Consider the following 22254-nt stretch of genomic DNA (forward strand, 5'->3'; position numbering starts at 1 on the left):
CTGTGAGGGAGGAAAGTTACAGATTATCAAGAAGAGAGGGAAGCTAGAAATAATTTGTGGTACTGGAATAGAGTTGGAGACATCAGTATAAAGTCATGTTCAGCGATATATATATATATACACACACACATATATATATATACACACATATATATATATATACACACACACACACACACACACAGACATGTGTGTGTATCTTTATGAACATATATGGGTAGGTGGATACATATACATCAATAAATTGATACTAAGCTCATGCCTGTAATGCTAGTGGCTCAGGAGGCTGAGGCAGGAGGTGAATACAAAGCCAGTCTCAGCAAAAGCCAGGCATTAAGCAACTCAGTGAGACCCTGTCTCTAAATAAAATGCAAAATAGAGCTGGGGATGTGGCTCAGTGGTCGTGTTCCCCTGAATTCAATCCTTAGTACCCCCCAAATAAATCAATAAATAGATAATAAGTATATAATATTATAAATATGTACACACACACACACACACATACTTTTCCTAGCTCTGTCCACTGAGAGGATGTGAAAGTAGGGACATCCCAGGAGCAATGAACAAACCCATCACTCAGAGAAATACTCTTTTTGACAACAAGAACCAGGGCTCCCTGATTATTCACCTGGGGCAGAGAAAATACAAGAGCACCCTAGAACATCTTTCTAGAGAGTAAAACACTGCTCAAAAAGAATTGTTATGGAAAAATCAAATGGAACTCAGGAGCCAAACTTAAAGAGCTACCAATGGCCAGGCTGGAAAAATTTAAGCATGTAAATAAACTAGTATTCACTTTCATTGTATCTCAAAATTAGTGTACACACACACACACACACACATATGTGATATATGTATACACACACACACATATATGTGTATATATGTATATATACACACACATATATACTGATATATCTTAAAAAGATAATTTACAGGTCTGGGGGTGTGGCTCAGTGGTGGAGCTCTTATCTGGCACACTGAGGCACTGGGTTCCATCCTCAGCACCTCATAAAAATAATTAAATAAAACAAAGGTATTGTGTCCATCTACAACAACAACAACAACAACAAGGATGATGACAATTTTACAAAATATAATTTAGGAATATTTATAAAGTTTGAAGAAAAAGAGTCTTTATAATGCTGACGTGTATTGATCATCTATGAGGACAAAAGAGAACAAGTAATCCCTCTAATCAAGAAGTAAGAAAATATACCAGCCAATCGAGCATGTGTTCCAAACAACAACAACAACAACAAATTACAAACCAATATAAAGGAATTAGAGAGGAAAATATGAGTATTTCAGAAACACTGCTAAATGAAATTTTAAAAATTTATGACTGATTCTAAACAATCATTGATAACATAACTATAAAGGAATTTCTGTAACAATGTGTGCAGGCATGTGTGTGTATATATGCATTCTTGTATCCAGGCTATGTTAATATGAAGTAGCTAAAATTTCAAAATTCTTTTTAACAAAATTCAAGACATAGAGTCATGTGAGAGTTATGTAAGTTTATACTACATTTATGTCCATTTGCTATTCTGTATTATGAAGCAAATCAACCATAAATAATGTATATTTAACAGGAAAGTAAAACAATTTGCATTGCCAGTTGTTATGACATACTTTACTACAAAGAAGTTGACATCAGATGGTATGGGGCAGCAGTAAACAGAAAGAACTAAAAAATTAATAGAAACCTACATACAGATCTGTGTATATATTGAAACTTGATATGTGGCAGAGGTGGAATTATAGAGCAATGGGGAACTTTCTCATAGCAGCATAGCCTATAGTCCATACACGCTGCATGCATAGAGCAAACTAAGTTTCATCTGCTTCTTTCACCACAAACAAAAATAAAATTCCCCATTCACAATATCCTCAAAAAAAAAATAAAATACTTGGGAATCAACCTAACAAAAGAGGTGAAAGATTTATACAATGAAAACTACAGAACCCTAAAGAGAGAGATAGAAGAAGATCTTAGAAGATGGAAAAATGTACCCTGTTCATGGATAGGCAGAACCAACATCATCAAAATGGCGATATTACCCAAAGTTCTCTACAGGTTCAACGCAATGCCAATCAAAATCCCAACGGCACTTCTGGTAGAAATAGATAAAGCTATCATGAAATTCATATGGAAAAACAAAAACCCAGAATAGCAAAAGCAATTCTAAGCAGGAAGTGTGAATTGGGAGGTATAGCGATACCAGATTTCAAACTGTACTACAGAGCAATAGTAACAAAAACAGCATGGTACTGGTACCAAAACAGTCAGGTGGACCAATGGTACAGAATAGAGGACACAGAGACCAATCCACAAAATTACAACTTTCTTATATTTGATAAAGGCGCTAAAAGCATGCAATGGAGAAAGGATAGCATCTTCAACAAATGGTGCTGGGAAAACTGGAAATCCATATGCAACAAAATGAAGCTGAACCCCTTTCTCTCGCCATGCACAAAAGTTAATTTAAAATGGATCAAGGAGCTAGATATCAAATCAGAGACTCTGCACCTGATAGAAGAAAAAGTTGGCTCTGATCTACATATTGTGGGGTTGGGCTCCAAATTCCTTAATAGGACGCCCATAGCCCAAGAGTTAAATACAAGAATAAACAAATGGGACTTACTTAAACTAAAAAGTTTTTTCTCAGAAAGAGAAACAATAAGAGAACAAACAACCCAATCAACAAATGGGCCAAGGACCTGAACAGACACTTCTCAGAGGAGGACATACAATCTATCAACAAGTACATGAAAAAATGCTCACCATCTCTAGCAGTCAGAGAAATGCAAATCAAAACCACCCTAAGATACCATCTCACTCCAGTAAGATTGGCAGCCATTATGAAGTCAAGCAACAATAAGTGCTGGCGAGGATGTGGGGAAAAGGGTACACTTGTACATTGCTGGTGGAACTGCAAACTGGTGCGGCCAATATGGAAAGCAGTATGGAGATTCCTAGGAAAGCTGGGAATGGAACCACCATTTGACCCAGCTATCGCCCTTCTCGGTCTATTCCCTGAGGACCTTAAAAGAGCATACTATAGGGATACTGCCACATCAATGATCATGGCAGCACAATTCACAATAGCTAGACTTTGGAATCAACCCAGATGCCCTTCAATAGATGAATGGATTAAAAAACTGTGGCATTTATACACAATGGAGTATTACGCAGCACTAAAAAATGACAAAATCATGGATTTTGCAGGGAAATGGATGGCATTAGAGCAGATTATGCTAAGTGAAGCTAGCCAATCCTTAAAAAACAAATGCCAAATGTCTTCTTTGATATAAAGAGAGCAACTAAGATCAGAACAGGGAAGAAGAGCATGAGGAAAAGATTAACATTAAACAGAGACGAGTGGGGGGAGAGAAAGGGAGAGAGAAGGGAAACTATGGAAATGGAAGGAGACCCTCATTGTTACACAAAATTACATATAAGAGTTTGTGAGGGGAAAGGGGAAAAAAAAACAAGGGAGAGAATTAAACAACAGCAGATGGGGTAGAGAGGGAAGATGAGAGGGAAGGGGAGGGGGGATAGTAGGGGATAGGAAAGGTAGCAGAATACAACAGTCATTAATATGGTATTATGTAAAAATGTGGATGTGTAACCGATGTGATTCTGCAACTTGTATTTGGGGTGAAAAATGGGAGTTCATAACCCACTTGAATCAAATGTATGGAAGATGATATGTCATGAGCTTTGTAATGTTTTGAACAACCAATAAAAAAAAGATGTTTGAAGAACTTAAATGTAAAAGACAACAGTAGTCAAGTTTTAAGAAGGAAACATAGGGGATTTTTTTTAAAGTACTGGAACTAAAAAAGAATTCCCTAACAAGATGTATAATTGGGATTTTTTTTTTATAAACCCAGTATCATTAAAATAGGACCTTGGATCATCAAAATAGGCTAAAAGAAAAACGAAAGAAATAGCCATAAACAATCTTTTCTTAGTGCTTAGGCAGGAGTGTGCCCTTAGAGGTGAAAAAGTATAATTAATCTTAGCAAAATAAATGCAATAGTTCTGAAAGTGAATGAGGTGCAGCTGCAGGCTGTAAAGGCTGATGAATATCAAAACCACAGTGTTGAATAAGAAAAGTAAATCACAGCATACATTCAGTATGATGCTATTCTGTTAAGTTCAAAGTCATTCCAACTAAATAACACAAGGTAGAGTGGTCATATGTATTTTTACATGACCTATAAATAGCAAGGGAATAAAAAATGCATCAAATAGATGCTTTTGAGGGACAGGCAGGGTATTAGGTAATACAATTAGAAGCACTCACAGGGCTCTGAAGGTTTGATCAAGCTCTGTTTCTTAAGTTGAGTGAAAGGTAAGTAAGTGCCTATATGTATTCATTAAGCTGTAAACAGATATCACATGCATTCAATTCATATGCATGTGACATCAATTCACAAAATACTTCTAATAAGTAAACAGCTATGAGATGAACTTCAGAATGTTCAGTGGAGAGACACTGTTCAAACAAATTGGCCTGAGTCAAGTTGTAGATTCTGAAGGAATGTTCACTATTTCTGAGAAGCTCCTCAACTGTTTTTGTTTGTTTTCTGTGATGCTGGGAATCCAACCCAGGGCCTCATATGCTAGGTTAGCACTTTGCCACTGAGCTACACTACCAGCCCAGGTTGTAGAGCATAACATATAATTTGAGGCCTGGGGATACAGCTAGGTGGTAGAGCCACAGGATGCCCTGACTTTGAGCCCCTGGATGGCAAAACCAGGACAAAACCAAAGGGAAAAACTCATACTTCTCTCTGCCAACCTGAGTCCAGAAACTCTCAAAATGTTACTTGAATTTCATTAAGAAAGATAAAAGGTTCCATTGGTAGAGCACCTTTTTTTTCTGTTGTGATGGAAACCATAATTTATACTAATTAATAAAATTTTAATATCTTCTTATAAGGGAAAAAATAATTATGTGTTCATATTTCCAAAGTCATTAAAAATTCAGAACAAATTGGCTGAGGAATAAAATGCAATCAATATATTTTATTCATCTGTGAAAGAGGTATTAATAATAACCCTCTCATAATATCTTTTCAATGTGCCCAACTATAATATAAATAATGTTAAGGTAATGTTCAAAGTATTATTAAAAGAAAACAATAAACTTGGAGAAAATTTATATCAAATATTAAGATCCATATGGAAAATGTGTTCCACCACATCAATAAGATGAATAATCACTGGAAAATATGGGCAAAGGAGATATATATATATATATATATATATATATATATATATATCTCAGTTACAGAAAGAAATATTCAAGTTGTTAATAAATATGAAAAATGACCTCATCAACAAACCATATATGCAAGTGAAAACAATGAATTAAGTGTCTTTATCTAGCAGGTTGCAATGAATTAAATTAAACAAGTAAACACATTAGCATAGTGTTAGTCATGATCTAGAGGAACAAACACATGTTCAAGATAACTCTTTCTGGCAAACAATTTTAAAATACCCATTAAAATCTTAAATTGCTTCAATCCAGAAACTCTATTTTTATGAATTCATCTTGCAAAGATATATACTCAAAAGGGCAAAGATGAGTACACAAATCTGTTTATTGCAACAATTATAATAGCAAAATAAAAAGATAAAATATTCTAAAGTTCTATTAATAGATGGATCTGTTAAACAGAGGAAAACTGCAGCTATTAAATTACAATGTATGTGTGTATACAATGTATATATGTATACATGTATATGCCTATATATACATATTTTTTGCCATATAGGTTACTGAAAACAAAAGTGTATAACAGCATATAATGTGGACTATATGATGTATACATTAAAGGAGATTGAATTATTATTGAAAAGATAGATGCATAGATAGAATACATATTAAACTTTTAATGATTATATCCAAGAAGTAATATAGATACTAGCAGAAACAAACTTCTGCTTATAAATAATGTATGTTTTTGAGATATATTGACCTATACTGTATTTGATACTGTTTACAGCAATGTTTTATTACTTTTGTAACTTAAAAATATGAATACTATTTTTAAAAGTCAATGTTTTTCTCCACAAGCTTAGTCTAGCTGATGAGTGAGACCTGCCAAGAAAAAAGATTAATGCTAGCTCTTTTAATACTACAATGTCACCAGCAAAACAACATGTGACTAAAGAAGCAGTCATTGAGCTGAGCAAAATTCTGGTGAAAGAAAAGATATTGAAACCAACTAATGGAAATGCTGATTCTTATGTTGTACTTAAAGTGGCTTCAATCCCACCTCCTTCCTATCAAAGGAGATTACAACAAATACTAAGAAAATCAGGAAATAAGCCAGTTCACTGTTGTGAGGTACAAAAGGGGAAATGTTTTAATATTAAATTAAGCTAAACTATTTCAGCCAAGTATATACTTTCCATCTTACAATGAACCAAAAGTAGGAAATCAAGTTGATTGCCTTAAAATGAGGGAAACAGGTGTATGACTCACTGTTTCTCATATACACACACTTCCATACACAAATATATAAAATATTCTCCTATAAGTTTTTCTTCTTTCTTTTTTTTTCTGTTTTAATCCCTTTAGTTGTTTTTAGGCAAGTGATTTATCACTGAGCTAAAGCCCCCAGCATTTTTGTTGTTGTTGTTGTTGTTATTGAGACAGGGTTTTATTAAGTTGGCCATGTAGGCCTCAAACTTGCAGTCTTCCTGCCTCAGTCTCCCCAGAAGTGGAGACTACAGACCTACACCACCATGCCTGGCTTTTAGTTGATTTATAACTGTATACTTGGAGGGTAAGGCCAGGGACTCTGGAATGCATGTGCATGAAGTTTCCTAAAAAGTGTCTCCAATCATGATGAGTATTTCTCATCTGAACCGTATTCCTTTACCTAAAGGCTGCCCCGCAGGTTAGCTGTGACTATTTCCACAGCTAAAATGTGACTAGTAAAAATTAAGGAGCTACTAATGGATTTTGAAGGCTTTGAAAGAGCAACTGTAAAATATCTTGTTATTTTTATATTGATTACATGTTGATAAATCTTTAATACAACCACTTGATAAAATTTAAAACTCATTTTACTTGTCTCTATTTTACTTTTTTTTTTTTAATGTGTTTTGACATTTTTCAAACGAAACGTATGACTCACATATTTCCATTAGACAGTGCTGACATGGAGAGTAGGACTGTGGTCAGCAGACCTGACCCGGTCTTTCCTGGCCTTGTGACTTTGGGCAAATATTTTAACGTCTTTGAATCTCAGTTTTATCCTCTGGATTTGGGGGAAGACAGCATACCATCCTGCATGGGCAGTTTGGATACTTTAGTATGCGTATTATAAGAAATACCTTAAAAGTAATCTAACAACTGTTATAATTCTTAGCTGGTGCCAGCTAAAATGCAGCATCTCAGCAGGGCCCGCAGGATCAGCTCCCCAGCCACAGCCCAGAGCACTCAGTGTTTGCGGTAGCGTTGGAGAATTCTAGTCCGGCGATGAGAGACTGCCCCCTGGTGGACTGAGTAGGGATGCAGACGAGGCGACCTATGCTCCAGAGCCGCCGGCACCAACCCCTGCGCTCTGCCCGCCTGGCAGTGCCGGGAGAGCTGAAAGATGCTGGAAACTTTCCCCGCCATCCCATTCTTGACCTTCCCGCCGGAAGAGAGTCACCAGCAAGATCTAGCTTGGGCAGTGTCTAGAGTAGGGGGTGCACAAAGTGGGGAGGAGAGCAGGGGGGATGTGCTCAGAAAGACAGTGCGCAGAGATTGCTGAGATCAGCCACGATAGCCAGGGGAGCCCCAGGCAAAATTGAGAAATCGGTAATATTTGTTAGGTGCAGGGCTGTCACAGATACCTAATGTCTGGCTTGAACCCAGGGATCATTATGCATGCGAGGCAGGCACTTTACCAACTGAACTATGTCCCCAGCCCAGGACACTGCTGTTAATAATGATACTACCTTTAAATGTCTCATTGAGGCCATTGTTATCCCCATTGTGGAGAAGGAAAAAATGGGCATGGGAAGGGAGCAGGTATAAAAAGACCTTGCCACCTTTATTGCTTATAGTTTTCAAACAAAAGCTGAACCTCCATTTTCCCCAACTCATTTACCTTTCTATGGGGATATAGTCAAATTCCTAACCCCATCGGACCTCCTTTTACTCCGGGAGTCAATGGAGAGTGCCCTGCGTGGTGACCACCATGTGGGACTATTACAGGGTTAAATGATGTCAAGTAAGCAGGCGGCCTTGATAAAACAAGACTGTAAAAGTTGTCAAAAGTGACTCCTATGAAATAAATTATCTCAATCCTAGGAGCAATTTATTCTACAATATTCGAACCAAGCAGTAGCTTCAGCAATGGAGACCAGAGTCTTTGGCACAATTGAGCGGATAATTTAGGGATTCAGGTAGGGTAATTGGGTACTTCCTTAACAATACCAAGTGGGTTACCTCCCATACTGAGTGTCCTAGGATCTGGGAATAAATAAATGGGCATGAAGGCTATCGGCTTCTTCATTGAAATCTAACAGGCTTCCTTACACCTTTCAAATCACAGGACCCTGTACCTATCTCCCACCCTCACAGCTGTTAATCTTTGGAATGTCTCTTGAACAGATGCCCCTCCTGAGCTGCCAGTTCCTAAAGAGTTACCGGCAACAACGCTTGGCCCATTTAGTCCTGAGCTCCATTACCATGGGATATGTCTGGCAGGAAGGAGAGACACAGCCTAAAGAGGTAAGAGGCAGACAGATGCCTGTCCTATCATCTGCCTGGTCCTCTGCACCTGGGATAAGCTCTCTGCTTGGTACTATATTTTTTAAAGTGTACTTTCTTATTTATTTTGTGGGATATCAGTTGAAGGAGAGGAAAAGAGACAATTTAAATAAAGAATTACTTTTTTTTCCTGGTAGGAAGCTAATATTCTTTTAGACTGATAGTCATATTCCCTTTTATTAATTAGCCTTTGAGATTATTTTCTCTGGCACTTTCCTCCATGAGTGTGTAAAGAGCTGCATTTGAAGACATCCTGAAAACACATTGAAGACTTACAGCTGTCTTATACTCCTAAACATATCTGTTGTTTTGGATGCTTTTTTACAATCTCATAAATATGTAGGGTTATACTATGTCAATTTTACAAACTGAGGAGCACAGAAGTTAAGTCCCTTGTCCAAAGTCAGAGAGCAAATTAGTAGAAAAGCCAGGGCCAGAACCTGGTTCTTCTGATTTCCCTCATGGAGCCTTCTTTTCCCAGAGGGACACGTTGACATTTATAACACTGATCTTTATGTAGTAATGCTGTTTAGGCTAATTATAAGCCTATCTCTTGATAATTTATCTGTTCTTTTCTGACATTTTGCATAAACTTTTATAATTACAACATGTACTTTGGGACATAAATTCCTGGGCTCTACTACCCATCTTCTAAACTAATATTACTTTTCATTTCTTATAAAGATCCTTATTCCAGAAATCAAAAAGTGTTCCATGTTCTAGAAAACACAGTTAAGTGAACAGCCTGTGCCCAATTTGTCTGCCCGATTGATTCTACCTCTTATTCCTCCCCAAAGCACAGGAAGGAGCCCTAGGGACAAAGTGTAGAGCTGCTTTGGGGTTTTTATGATGTACATCTCATTTTGAAAAAGTTGTATGTCTGAAAAATTTGAAATCTAGGCACATGGACATGCCAATGAGGCTCTCTATGCTATCTTCTCCCTAAATCACTGTCTTAAAGTAGGGGGAGAAGTACTCAAAAGGCAGGGGGAGGCAGTCTCCAGCCTACTGCTGTATCCATGTGGTTTCAAGCCACCCCACAGGGCTCCTCATTTCCAGACCCCAGACCTGGCCTTCGGTCATCTCTTACTGTTTTAAAATGTTCTTATTAATACATACTGATTGCATGAATTATTGGGGTTCATTTATATTTCCGTGCATTGTCAAATTCAACCTCCCTTTTCCCACCCTCTTCAAAATATCCCTTTCAATCCATATTAATCACTATTCTGTTTTGAGTTCCAGTTTTTTGGTTTTTTGGGGTTTTTTTTGTAAAGTTTCCACATATAAGAATATGTGGCACTTGCTTTTCTGGCTAATTTCACTTAATATAATGTCCTCTGATTACATATATTTTGCTCTTATTAGAGGATTTCATTCTTTTTTGGGGGGGTGGGGGGTACTAGGAATTGAACTCAGGGGCACTCAACTTCTGAGCCCCAGTCCTATTTTGTATCTTATTTAGAGACAGGGTCTCACCGAGTTGCTTAGCACCTCAATTTTGCTGAGGCTGGCTTTGAACTCATGATCCTCCTGTCTCAGCCTCCCCAGTGGCTGAGATTACAGGTGTGCACCACCACACTCAGCGACTTCATTCTTTTTTATGGCTAATCCACTATTTTGTATACATACCACATTTTCTTTATCCATTTCAGAGGCACCTAGGCTGATTCCATACCTCAGCTGTTGTGAGTACAGCTGCCATGTGCAGATGACTCTTGTGCAGATGACTCTTTTTTGTATGCTGGTTTCATCACCTTGGAATATATATAGCTAGGAGTACTTTTAGTTTTTGAGGACTCTCCATACTGGTTTCCAAAGTGGCTGTGCCAATTTGCATTTCCAACAAGAGTGTACTAAGATTCTATTTTCTCCACATACTTACCATAATTTGTTATTAGTTTTATTTGTTTATCTGTCTATTTTGATAATCACCATTCTGGTTGAGTTGAGATGGCATCTCATTGTGGTTTTGATTGCTTTTTCCTCATGGCTAATGACATTGAGCATTTTTCATATTTGTGTTGACCATGTATCTGACTCCTGTTGTCACTCCTGCCCTTGCCTTCTAAAGAAAGTGTTCCTTAGAGTTTCAAAATTCAAAAGTCTTTATAATTTTTTATCTAAAAATGCTGTACCAAATCTACCTAAAACTCCAAGTTAAAAAAAACAACAAAGTGAAGTAGAGCTTCTTTAACAGATATTTCTATCTTAAAAGAATATGAGGTGAGGAGATGAGGAGCATACAAATGCTTTTTTTTTTTTTAATTTGGACTAATCTAACTTTAATTTAAATAGAGAATCCCATGGATCTGAGTAGCTTTTCTGGGATGTAAGCAGATAAGGCTCTGTGGCAACTGTTCAAGAGAACTCCAAAGATTAACAGTTGAAAAGGTAGAGAAGGGGATAGGGGTTCCGTGACTTGAAGGATCCCTTGGGTGTAAGGAGATTAGGTGTATTTTAATGATGTCATACCATGAGTAATGGAACCAGGGACTTCATATCTCAAAGTGTAGGTTGAAACTACAAAAAATTATGCAAAGAGTCAGAGGCTATAGAAGAGGGTAAATAGTGTCTGTCCAGAAATGGTTTATTTGAAAGTCATTATCGGGTTTGACTTAGGAAGTGACCAACAGACTTGGTTTCCACACAGACTGAAATGTCTGTCTTTCTCACTCTTATCCAGTGTGCTCTGATCTCTCTGATTGACACACAAACACACAAGCACATACATGTATTTCCATCTATGTGTATACCCGTATCTAGAGGTCTAACTATCTGTCTAGAGAAAGAGTTTTTCCCACTGCTAATTTATTTAGCTCCTGCTTTAGTACTGTTTTTTTGCATAGCCAGTTTCTGAGGTTAGTAATTTTCATACATGTTGCAGTGTGTACTCATAAACAGTGCTGCCACTAAGTTACTGTTCATGGATATCTGCATGAAGCATGTGAATAAGGATCACCCCGCTAATTCAAATGTGATCCTCAAATCATTTCTTGACCACAGGATTGCTGGAATAAAAGACAACCGTAGGTATTTCCTCTGCCACATTCTTCCTAGAATGTGATATTTGTCTGGATTTATATTTGAAAGGTGCTGCCAAGAAATCTTGCCATTCCCTTTGTTGAAGTCTCCAGGAAATTGGGGCTCCCTCCTATCCTGGTACACTCAGACTTGGTGCTGGCAAACTGGACGAAAAGGAACCCAGAAGGGTAAGAAAGGGAGAGAACATTTCGGATTTTGAAACTCAGTAAAAGGTGGTCTTAAAACTTCACCTCTCTCCACAAGGAAAGTCCAGACTTTTTAGTTCCTTTATCATTAGGGATGTTCACATTGATTGTTTTTGTGGTTTCAAAGATTAAACTTGATCATAAGTGTCCCCCAAATCCACTCTGAATACATGGCCCAAACCACTTTTCTTGCTGTTGTCACATCATATCTAAAATTTTTAACCCAACCTTCGAGGTCCTGTATAATCTTACTTTATTCATTTTTTTTCTAATCCTACTTCATTTATTTCTTCTCATTAAATTGTTTCTTCCCTGATATGTCCTCCATTGGAGTCAAGTTAGAACCTTCAATAAATGATCATTATACAGTGATCATAAAATAATGATTGTATGTGATTCGAGAGTTGGTGATCTAGGTATGTTAGACTGATAATTTGATTAATAATGTCATCAATTCTACCTAACACATCACTTTTTGATAATTCTGCTGGGAATAAAAGCTTTTGTCTGTGGAAAAAATAGCATGATTTTGTAACAAATAAGAAATCCAGTAGTCAGAAATGAGTGGGAGAGAAGTATTAAATTTCCCATTGAACTTTTATTTTCACAGACAAATTTATTTCTGGCTATAGATGCAAGATATAGCACTTACTTTTGTGATAGATTAAAATATCTGAAGAGACATTCAGGTTGGATGTGAGGAAGAACTTCTTCAGCACAATGGTTGTAGGTAGCCAAGGATTCCTAAAGGAGATAATGGGACTCAACTGTAAAGGAGTAAATACTTAATATACAACTTAGCTTTTAGGTTAATTTATATCCCCATTGGAAGAAGAATCAATGGGTCATCTCAGGTCTCTAAGGACCTGGAAATTTGTTTTGTTGAATAATTACATTTTAATTTTGACCAATTATGCTTTAATAACAAAAGTGGTGATCATTGAAAATAGCAAAATCTAGCTTAGAGTTTGGGTGGGAAGAGATAATGAATAAACACACATGAATTATTCTTGTCAATGCATTGGATATTGAATAAGGTGAATTTACAATTCAGAAAAAAGAGTGGAAACAAGAAGATTAAAGGGAAAAATGGCAGTACTGGATTGGGAAAGTCAAAAAAACAAAATAAAAGGCTGACGTCCTACAAAGTGAGAGTATTGGGCTTATTTAACCCCAGATAAGCAGGCACAGTCCTGGGCTTCCTCACAAATGCTTGTTGGTACATTTTGAAGTCTTTTAATATGCCTAGCACAGAGCTAAGTGCTTTGAATAAATGAAAGACATAGTAGTTAAGGACTTCCAAAGTGGTTAAATAATGAGACAAAGCAGAGCATGACAAATATCAAAGGGTGACACAAACAATATGTTTATTGGAACCACACAGTGGTTCCTAGTCCAGTCATAACCAACAATGTGCAAGATGTGTGTCAATATATGTATTAGTTGTATCACACACGAGTGTGTGTTCCTGGGTACATGTGACCCTAGAAGCTATATCTGGTTTACAAACTCAATTGTTTTTTTTTTTTTTTTCTTTTCTCTTTCTTCCTCTTGGTGGTTGCCAATAACTGAACTTTGGCTAGACCCCTGGAAATCAGGTAAGTTGTCAGAAATCTTTTACTCACTTTAGAATCTAAGCTAAATTTTAAAGCTTAGAATAGAACATGAACATCCCAATTTATTTGTATTGCACAGTATCGACTATATAAAAACACATAAAAAAGATAAAAAAGGAAATATGCCAAAAATTTACAGTCCAAAAGTTGGAGATGGTTGATTTTGCCTTGTAAAAATGAGGAACTTACTTTTCTTTATGTCTTGATTTTCCAATCTATGCATAATAAAGCAAGTAAAGTGCAATAGAAGGAAACAGATTTAAAAAAGAACTTTACCAAGTATATGACTCTTTGAAGTCTAATACTCTGAAAAATATTTCTGTCTCACAATAACTTCTACGAAAATCAAATTGTAGGCAGATTACACCTATAGAAGAATTCCTTTGAAACATCTCATTATTATATGGACTAGAGCTCATGGGGCAGGTATGGCCAAGACATTCTTAGGCTCCACTTTCCCTAAAAAGTAAAGCTACCTCTGAAGCCACTGTTGCTTCTCCCATCCTCAGACCTCAGCCTCTATTAAAGAGTCCAGAATAAAAGCTGTAGTTCAGGAGGTAGGGGGGTGAAAGGCGAAAATATCACTCCCCACGCTAATGTAACTCTGTTGAATAATGCAATTCCTGTCTTAAGTTTTGTTTTGTTCTCATTTGGTTTGTTTTGCTCTGTTCTTAAGGTGTGAAAGACATCTATGTTACAATAATCTTTGGAGTTAACTTTATAGGTTTTGTAGACTGGATCGACATCTGAGATATTTGAATCAATCTAAAGGACAACTGGTCATTTTTTAAAAAAGATGTATTCCTCTGTAATGGTCTTACAGCTTCTGGTATATTGCATGGCATTTAGTTCCAGATTAAAAGGAACACTGGTCTGGTTATGTGCTATAGGAGTTATATGTTGACCCTGAACAAGCCATTTTGTGTCTCTGGACCATAATTTTATATCTGTAAGAAAGGAGCATGGTTACCCCAGCTCGAAGACTCCTCATCTTTGGACAACAATGATGTGATCCTCAAGAAACAGCTATACCTTTAGCTAAGAACTGCCTATCCATATTTCACCTGGCCATTCCACTGGGTTGATAGTCCAGGACCATCAGGGCCATGCTAAACTTTGAGTGAGAGTCCTCAGGTAAGGTTAATTTGGATTTGAACGTATTATTCTCATTCCTCCATGATGCTGCTGAAGATAGATACTCATCCTCAGGTTTGTCTTAAGGAGTGGAAAACATGTTTTCCTGACTGTATCTGTAGTAGGCTACTTGGTGGAGACCTATGGCACTGAGTACTTGTAGCACAGTGTCCACCCCTTTAACCATGTGACAATCTCCTTCCCAAGCAACCTGGACACCATCATCCTGTTTCCTGGGGGAGAGAGTCTGCGTGGCTTCATACTGGTGACTGTTTTAGTGGAGAAAGCAGCTGTGCCTGGAATTAAGGTATCTTCTCACTTTATAGCCTTTTTTTTCTTTTAAATTTGAGAAATTAGTCCGAGATCACTCTCTCCAACCCCAGTTCCTTTCCCTGAAGTAGATTTCTCAATGTAGATGAATATTAACCTTGTCCTACTTAGTTCAAATCTGAGAGAAAAGATCTCAACTCTAGTCCACAGTGTTAGCTTCATTTGCTTAACTGCTGTAAAACTTGGAGTAGATAATTTCTGTATGCATCACTCTAGGAATGGGAAATCAAGGCAAACAAGATGGAAATTGTTCCAGCCTTGATGGAAGCACAGGATCTAGTGGAGGGAGATGGATTAATATAGGGTGAGAAGGAGAAAAAATGTCATGTTTCATGAAAAGACAAGTCTAGAGTTAAAGGATCAGGCAAAGCCTCCCCAGAGAAATGACAGCTAAGTTAATACCTGAATGATGAGAGAGAGAGAGAGAGAGAAATCAAGAGCACACACAAATATATTCCTGGCAGAAAACATTGCTATATAGCCTCAGAGAAAAATGAAATGAAATGTATTTTATGTATTTAGTGCCAGAAGGCAGCATTAAGATGACTTTGCCCTGGGGATTGCAGGTTTGAATTTTTTTCAGGTATCCTACATGTATCAGAAAAGGCTGGGGGAGCTTTAGAATTTGTCTGATTTTTATCAAAGACAGAGCTTTGGAGTTAGGATGCCCTAGTTGGCAATATAGTAGAAATGAACATAATGTGTAATAAATCCAAAAGAAAAAGGAATAAAAATGATAGAGCTTAGTCTCTTCAAGATGTATAAGGAGTAGCAGCCACTAGAAAGAATCAGAAAAAACCTAACCAGGGTTCTGTCTGAAAGGTGCCAGAAAGATTCTGGCTTTCAATAGACTTCATGGCAAATCTCATTTTAAGAATACTCCCAGGAAGATGTGACAATCTAGAAGTTTGTGGGGTGCCTGCCCCTGGGTTCCCCAGCCGTGGAACCTCAGTGGGCTTTAAGAGAATGCTGGCAAACAAAGCAATCTCATCCCCAGGCACTTGCTCAAGCAATGCATGCTGTCCTGCAGCCCAGCCAGGATGCCCTGCTTGAGGCCCTGCAGCAACTGAAGCTCTGCATCCAGGACATGACCAGAACCTTAGGACGAATGCATGGTATAATGCCCCCTTGTTTCTGAAGGATCCAAGAGGTTGAAGGCTCTGCAGATGGGAAAAAGGGCCTAAAGTTTGGGCACATCCAAAATAGGTGAGGACTGATCTTTCCACAAGATGGCGCTGGTGCACTATATTTCTTTTAAGGTAGAACTAATTTTGCTGTTCTAACAGAGAATGAGTCTGTAGAGGCATTTTCACAGTTTTGCCCTTCTTTCTATTTTCCAGGGATTAGCATAATTTCCTCTCTTCAGAGACCAGATATATTTTTGGTCTTGTAGGAAGCTTGGGAAGAGCGGATGGGCCAACCCTGTAATATTGGTCTTGTGTGCAGTAATTAGAATATATCAAAGCCATTGAACCCCAACTTAATTTCAATTCTTATTTACCTTAAGTCCAATTTTATCATGTTTATGGGTTAAGTCCGAAAATAGACATTTGTATACACAAAGAGCTCACAAAATATTGAGGATTTTTATCAATCTTTAGAGAAGACTTCTTAGAGACATGAAAACTTAAATTACATATCATACATCAAAACTACATAAAAATCTACAATAATTATTATAATTTTATATGGTTATAATTTACTTTGATTTGCTTATTTATTTACAAACTTTTAAAATCTTCACTCCTTTTGTTGCTGGGGATTGAGTCCAGGGGCAAGAGCTCAACCACTAACCTACATCTCCAGACCTTTTTAATTTAGTTTTGAGATCAGGTGTTGCTAAATTGCCCAGGCTGGGACTCAGTCTCCTAAGTAGCTGAGCACAGGGGTATGTGTCACCTCCCCAGCTTGCTTGTCACTCTTTAAACATATTTCTTTCATCTGAAGCACATCTCTTAGGATTTCCTCTAGTGAGCAGCTGCTATGGCTAAACTCTTATGTATTTATTATTTATTTGGTCCTGGGGATTGAACCCAGGGACATTCAACCACTGAGCCACATCCCCAACCTTTTTTACATTTTTTATTTAGACACAGGGTCTCACTAAGTGCTTAGGGCCTCAGTAAGTTGCTGAGGTTGGCTTTGAACTTGTGATAATCCTGCCTCAGCTGCTGAGATTACAGGTGTGCACCACCACGCCCAGCTAGATAAATTCTTCCATCTAAAATTCACCTGATTTTTCTTTATCTGAAAAATAGTTTTGTTAGCAGTTATATTCTTTCAGATGTTAAATATATCAGTACAGTAACTTCAGGTTTCCCTCATCACTGTTGAGACATAGCTTTCATTCCATCTTTCTCCCTGATTGCTTCTCAGAGCTTCTCTGTGTTCATCTAACTTCTTTGGTGGTTGCTGTTTGTGTCTTGTTTCTTTTCTTTTCTTTTTCCAGTGGGTTCTGTCAGTTGGTCGTCATCTTTTCTTGCGTGTTGATTTTTTTCTTTTTCACTATGCAATGCTGATTATCCATGAAACAATATTTGCAAGCAGTGTTTTGAGACTGGAATAATGAAGCATTTGCATTTAGTTCTTCCTGGTTCTTGGGAACACTAACATCCTGAACCACCTTGATTCAAATCTGGCAAACGAGGGCCCATATACCAATCAGGAAGTTGCACTGGGGCTAAATCAAGTAAACTGTGGTTACAACTTTGCAGGGACTTTTTTTTTTTTTCTTAAATATTGTTTGACTCAGTACCAAGGTAATTCTCGTTTTGTCTCCTGGGGCAAGCAGGAGTGAGGTAGGAGGTTGTGTTTCTTACTGAACTTGAGGATACTGGCATCTGGAGCTCTCAGCTTAGTATGAAAAGTCTATCATGTGAAATTTGTCACCATGGCTGGGCCCAAGTCCTTGTTTCTGGCCCCATTACACAGAGAAGCCACTAAAACCAAGCCACATTGTGTCAGGATTGGACAAAGTGGTTGTTCACTGAGTCCCTGTTTCTGTCTGGTAGTTCTGTCTGGTAGTTCCTTGCTGCTATCACAGATCTTAGATGTCTTTTAGATGTTTTTATGTTTTATTCAGAGTTTTTGGTTGTTTATAGTAAAAAAAAAATAGGTCCAATTCATAATAGCACTCCATTATACAACTGGAAGTCTCTTTCTTAAATATCATTCATATCTCTTTCTTTATTTGTTTTCATACCAACTCTTGCATGGACTTCTGCTGTACCTTTCCAAATCCTTTTCATCATCTACTTTTACCTGGTCTAATTCATTGTCTACACAACACCTTGAGTGAACTTTTAAAGTGTAAATCAGGCTGCATCACTTTTGATCTTAAGATTCTGAGTGTCCATGTGGGCTCTGTCCCATACAGTGGCCTCTAGCCACATGTGGCATTTGAACACTTGAATGTGGTCAGTATGATTGGAAAACTAAATTTTGGGTTTTAATTTGAATTCAATAAAATTTAAAAATTGAATCAGCATAAAATAATTTTCAGTTAAAAGCCCTTTTATTATGACAAAGACTATATTTCACCTAATTATTGAAAATGTGGCATCCAAAACCAAGTTGACTTGAATGTAGAAGAGTGATTACTAGAAGTAGGAAAGGCTGTGGGTAGTGAGAATTGAAAAAGGGAGAGTTCAATTGATTGGTGCATGCTGGGTATTCGTATAAAAATATCATATCAGACCCCACTAATATGTACAATTAATTCCTGTTAATCAAAAATCAACTAGTTACTAAAAAATAAAATAAAATAAAATTTAGCATCCAAACTAAATTTGCTGTAAGATAGAAGTGTGAGTGCATGCACAGAATTATTATAAAAAAAAACCTCATGAGTAATTTTTATACTGACTAAATATTGAAATGATAATATCATGGATATTTGGGGTTAAGTAAAACATACTATTGATTTTAATCTTGCTTAATTTTTTGAAATGTCACAGTAAAATTTAAAATTCTACATGTGGATCGTACCACATTTCTATTAAATAGCACTAGTTTACCCTAGGGATAAAGCCCAAATCCTTAACCTTTTCTCTAAGACCCTTTTCTGATATGACTCCATGCTGTTTCAATTTTAATCTAACTTTGTTTGCTATCAAGTTTCTCTTGGTACCTTTTTCTGTTACTAGCTTTTAGTTACTGAAAATAACCTTATTTCTTCTATTTCAAGGTCTGTGTTCTTGTGTTCTTGCTTTTGCCTCTGGCCAAACACTTTTTCCTACTCACCCTTCTCCTAGTCAACTTCTGCTTATATATCAATCCCAAAATTACTTTCTCTGGAAGAACCCTGGTCTCATCCAGGGCCTGAGAGCTGCTTAAACCCTGACAACTTTGCTATCAAACCTGGGAAGAGAGGAAGAGGCTGAAGCAATGATGGAAATAGGAGAAATGAATGAAACATTAAAAAAAAAAAAAAGACTGAGGATGGGCAAAGTTTAGGTACATTTAGTAGCAGAAATAGGTATCAAATATGTATGTATAATTTCAAATCTGGATACTAAAACAAAAATCATGATGCCTTTGGTAAAGATCTATCATTTGGTGGATGTAATCAAGTTCTGCTTGGTTGGTTGTTTTTCAGAGTAGATGGGGATTCACAGGAAGGATGCTAAGTTTAATTGGTGATTTCTTACATTTTGCAATAATTTTCTCAGATTTGGGCACTGGATAATGGTCATTAGCGATTCAAGTGGTTGGGATTTGGTGAAACAGTGAAGCAAAAGGAAAAAATAAACCAAAATGCTGCTAGACATTAGAGTTAATTTGTGAGAAGATTATGACTCAAAATATATTGATAGCTTAAAAATAAAAAATATATATATATACAAATATATACATCTTCAAGAGATTGAGAATAGCAGTAAGGTCTGAAACGTTTGCTCAATAATTAAAGAGAATATTCTACATAAAATGTTCTATATAAGTCAGTAAATTTGACAAGGGAAAGTGGCATCGGGAACCTGAGTGTCAGAAAAGCATACTGTTTCTTCTCAACCTTGTTGTACTTCTTAAATTGTGTACCAAATGCATGTATGACCTAGTCTCAATAATTTACTTTCTTAAAAATTAAAAAAGGGAGAATTTAAAAAATACTCATTAAACTTCAGGTAATGGTGGGACATTCAGTGGAGATATATGGCTTTCCAAGATACAGCTTAGTGGTCAAGACCCTGGAAAGTGGAGTCCAATCTCCTAGAGTGGCCACCCTCCAAGCCTTGCCTTCTGAGTTGGCCAATAGAGCACTGGCCACATCACGTGTCTCAGTGGGATTGTAGTGAACATGCATACAACATGACAATACTGCAGTCATTCTGGGTCTATGGTTTTTGTGACCTTGACCTTTTTGAGTTCTCTTTGTTTAAAAGCTTCTTCCCAGCATAAAACCCATTATCTCTACTCCTAAAAAGCTTCAAAAGCAGGTTTCCTTGGTTTTATCATCATTGTCACCATCACCAATATCATCATAATGTTTATAACGTAAAAATTTTGATGAGCTTCATGCAAATTGATCACAACCACATAGATTTTCTGGAGATTCACATGAGTTTCAAATGAGATATTTAACCAATATTTTATTTGTTTGTTTATTTATTTTCAATGCTGGGGACATAACCTGGAGACCAGTAGCTTAGTGGGTGTGAGGCAAGCACTCTACTACTGAGCTACATCCTTAGCCTCCTATTTTGCGCATTGGGGAACAACAACAGAAACATGGGAAGATATTTATCCAGGCACTGAATGCACCTGGGAGTGCGATCTGAGCAGAAGCCTTAGACCACAATGCCATTTTCCCACTCTGCTAGGAAGTCATTTGGAAGGGGTTTTAGGAAACACCCTTCTCAGCCAAAAGATACATATTGACCCAAGGCACTATGTTGGTAGAGGAAGAACTTATCTACTTGGGATCCCTTAGACAGTATTTTGTTTGGAATAGTCCCCCCCTCCCAAATTGCTTAAAATTTATCCCAGAAAATCAACTGGGTGGTAACAACAACAAATACCAGATTTTGAATCAACTCTGAACCTACTAATAGCCTTATATACTATAAACACTAAGTTGTTTTCTGGAAAAAAAAAAGAACAAAATATTGAATGTATAAATAAGATAGAATATATGTATTGTCCACAACCCAGTTGTGGTAAAGCAAATGGATAGAACAAAACAAGATACCCAGAAATGGCACGTAATACATAAGGTTTACTAAAAACTGCTTACAGTAGCCTCAGACTGGATAGATAGCACCTCTGTCCCTCATGAGGCTTTGCCAGAAAGTAGTGTCTCTGTCTGTCAAGGCACTTTTTCTAGGGGTAGCTGGCTGGACTAGAGTACATCTTTCCACAGTGGTCTGTTCTGCACCAGTTCCTACAGGGACAGGGGTTAGGTTACATAGGCAGTGACATCCTTAGATTGCTCCATTCCATTTGTATGACCAGCATCCCAAGGAGCTTAGCATACGTGCAAGAAAGTGGTTCCTACAGATAATGCTAGTTTGCCCCAGTTCCCAGTGCATGCGAGAACAAGTCAGTGTTCTTCAAGATAGTGCTTATCTGGACATTCCAGTGTGGGCCTGCATTCATTTTCCCTTGACTTGGCCAGGTTCTTGGGAATGGAAAGTGGCATTTTGGGGACATGGTGTTTTGCTGGCCGTCTTTTTTCAAGGATGAAACAACATAAAATTGAATATATAGAATAAAACCCTCATGCCCAGCTTTCAACTTAAAAAGTGGACTGTTACCTAAAACTTTGAAACCTTCTAAATGCTTCCTTTCAACTTCATTTCCCCAAAACATTTTTCCTGTTGTCAACATGTGGATTACTATATTAGTCGTTCTCTTTCACTTCTGTAAATTTTCGTTATGAAAGTATTTCATAACAGTACATTATTTTACATGCTTTTGAACCTTAAAAAAGAAGAAGAAGAAGAATTAAGATGTATGTTTTCTTCCCGAATCCTGACCATTTCACCAAGTGCCTACCTTGTAGGTCATATAGATTTAGTGCCTGTCACTGTTACATAGCAGGTTTTTGTACAACTAGACTATAATTTACTTATTTTTTCTGGGTTATTCCTCTTTATTGTTTGTTTATTTTGTGTTTTTTATAATTTTTTAGACTTTGATGGACCTTTATTT

The 22254-nt window shown here is 37.2% G+C and overlaps 1 protein-coding gene across 3 annotated transcripts in view; it reads left to right on the forward strand.

Moving 5' to 3' along the window:
* The window catches only part of Ido2 (indoleamine 2,3-dioxygenase 2), a 51416-nt gene that overhangs the window by 17732 nt on the left and 11430 nt on the right, over positions 1-22254 (forward strand). For all 3 annotated transcript variants that reach the window (XM_015506200.2, XM_015506198.2, XM_015506201.2), the window contains 5 exons: positions 8637-8756; positions 11889-12007; positions 13609-13623; positions 14983-15082; positions 16103-16220. In XM_015506200.2, coding sequence (XP_015361686.1) covers positions 8637-8756; positions 11889-12007; positions 13609-13623; positions 14983-15082; positions 16103-16220 — 472 coding nt within the window. The remainder of the gene's footprint in view (positions 1-8636; positions 8757-11888; positions 12008-13608; positions 13624-14982; positions 15083-16102; positions 16221-22254) is intronic.

The sequence above is a fragment of the Marmota marmota genome, unplaced genomic scaffold (assembly GCF_001458135.2).
Source record: "Marmota marmota marmota unplaced genomic scaffold, marMar, whole genome shotgun sequence".
NCBI classification, from domain to species: domain Eukaryota; kingdom Metazoa; phylum Chordata; class Mammalia; order Rodentia; family Sciuridae; genus Marmota; species Marmota marmota.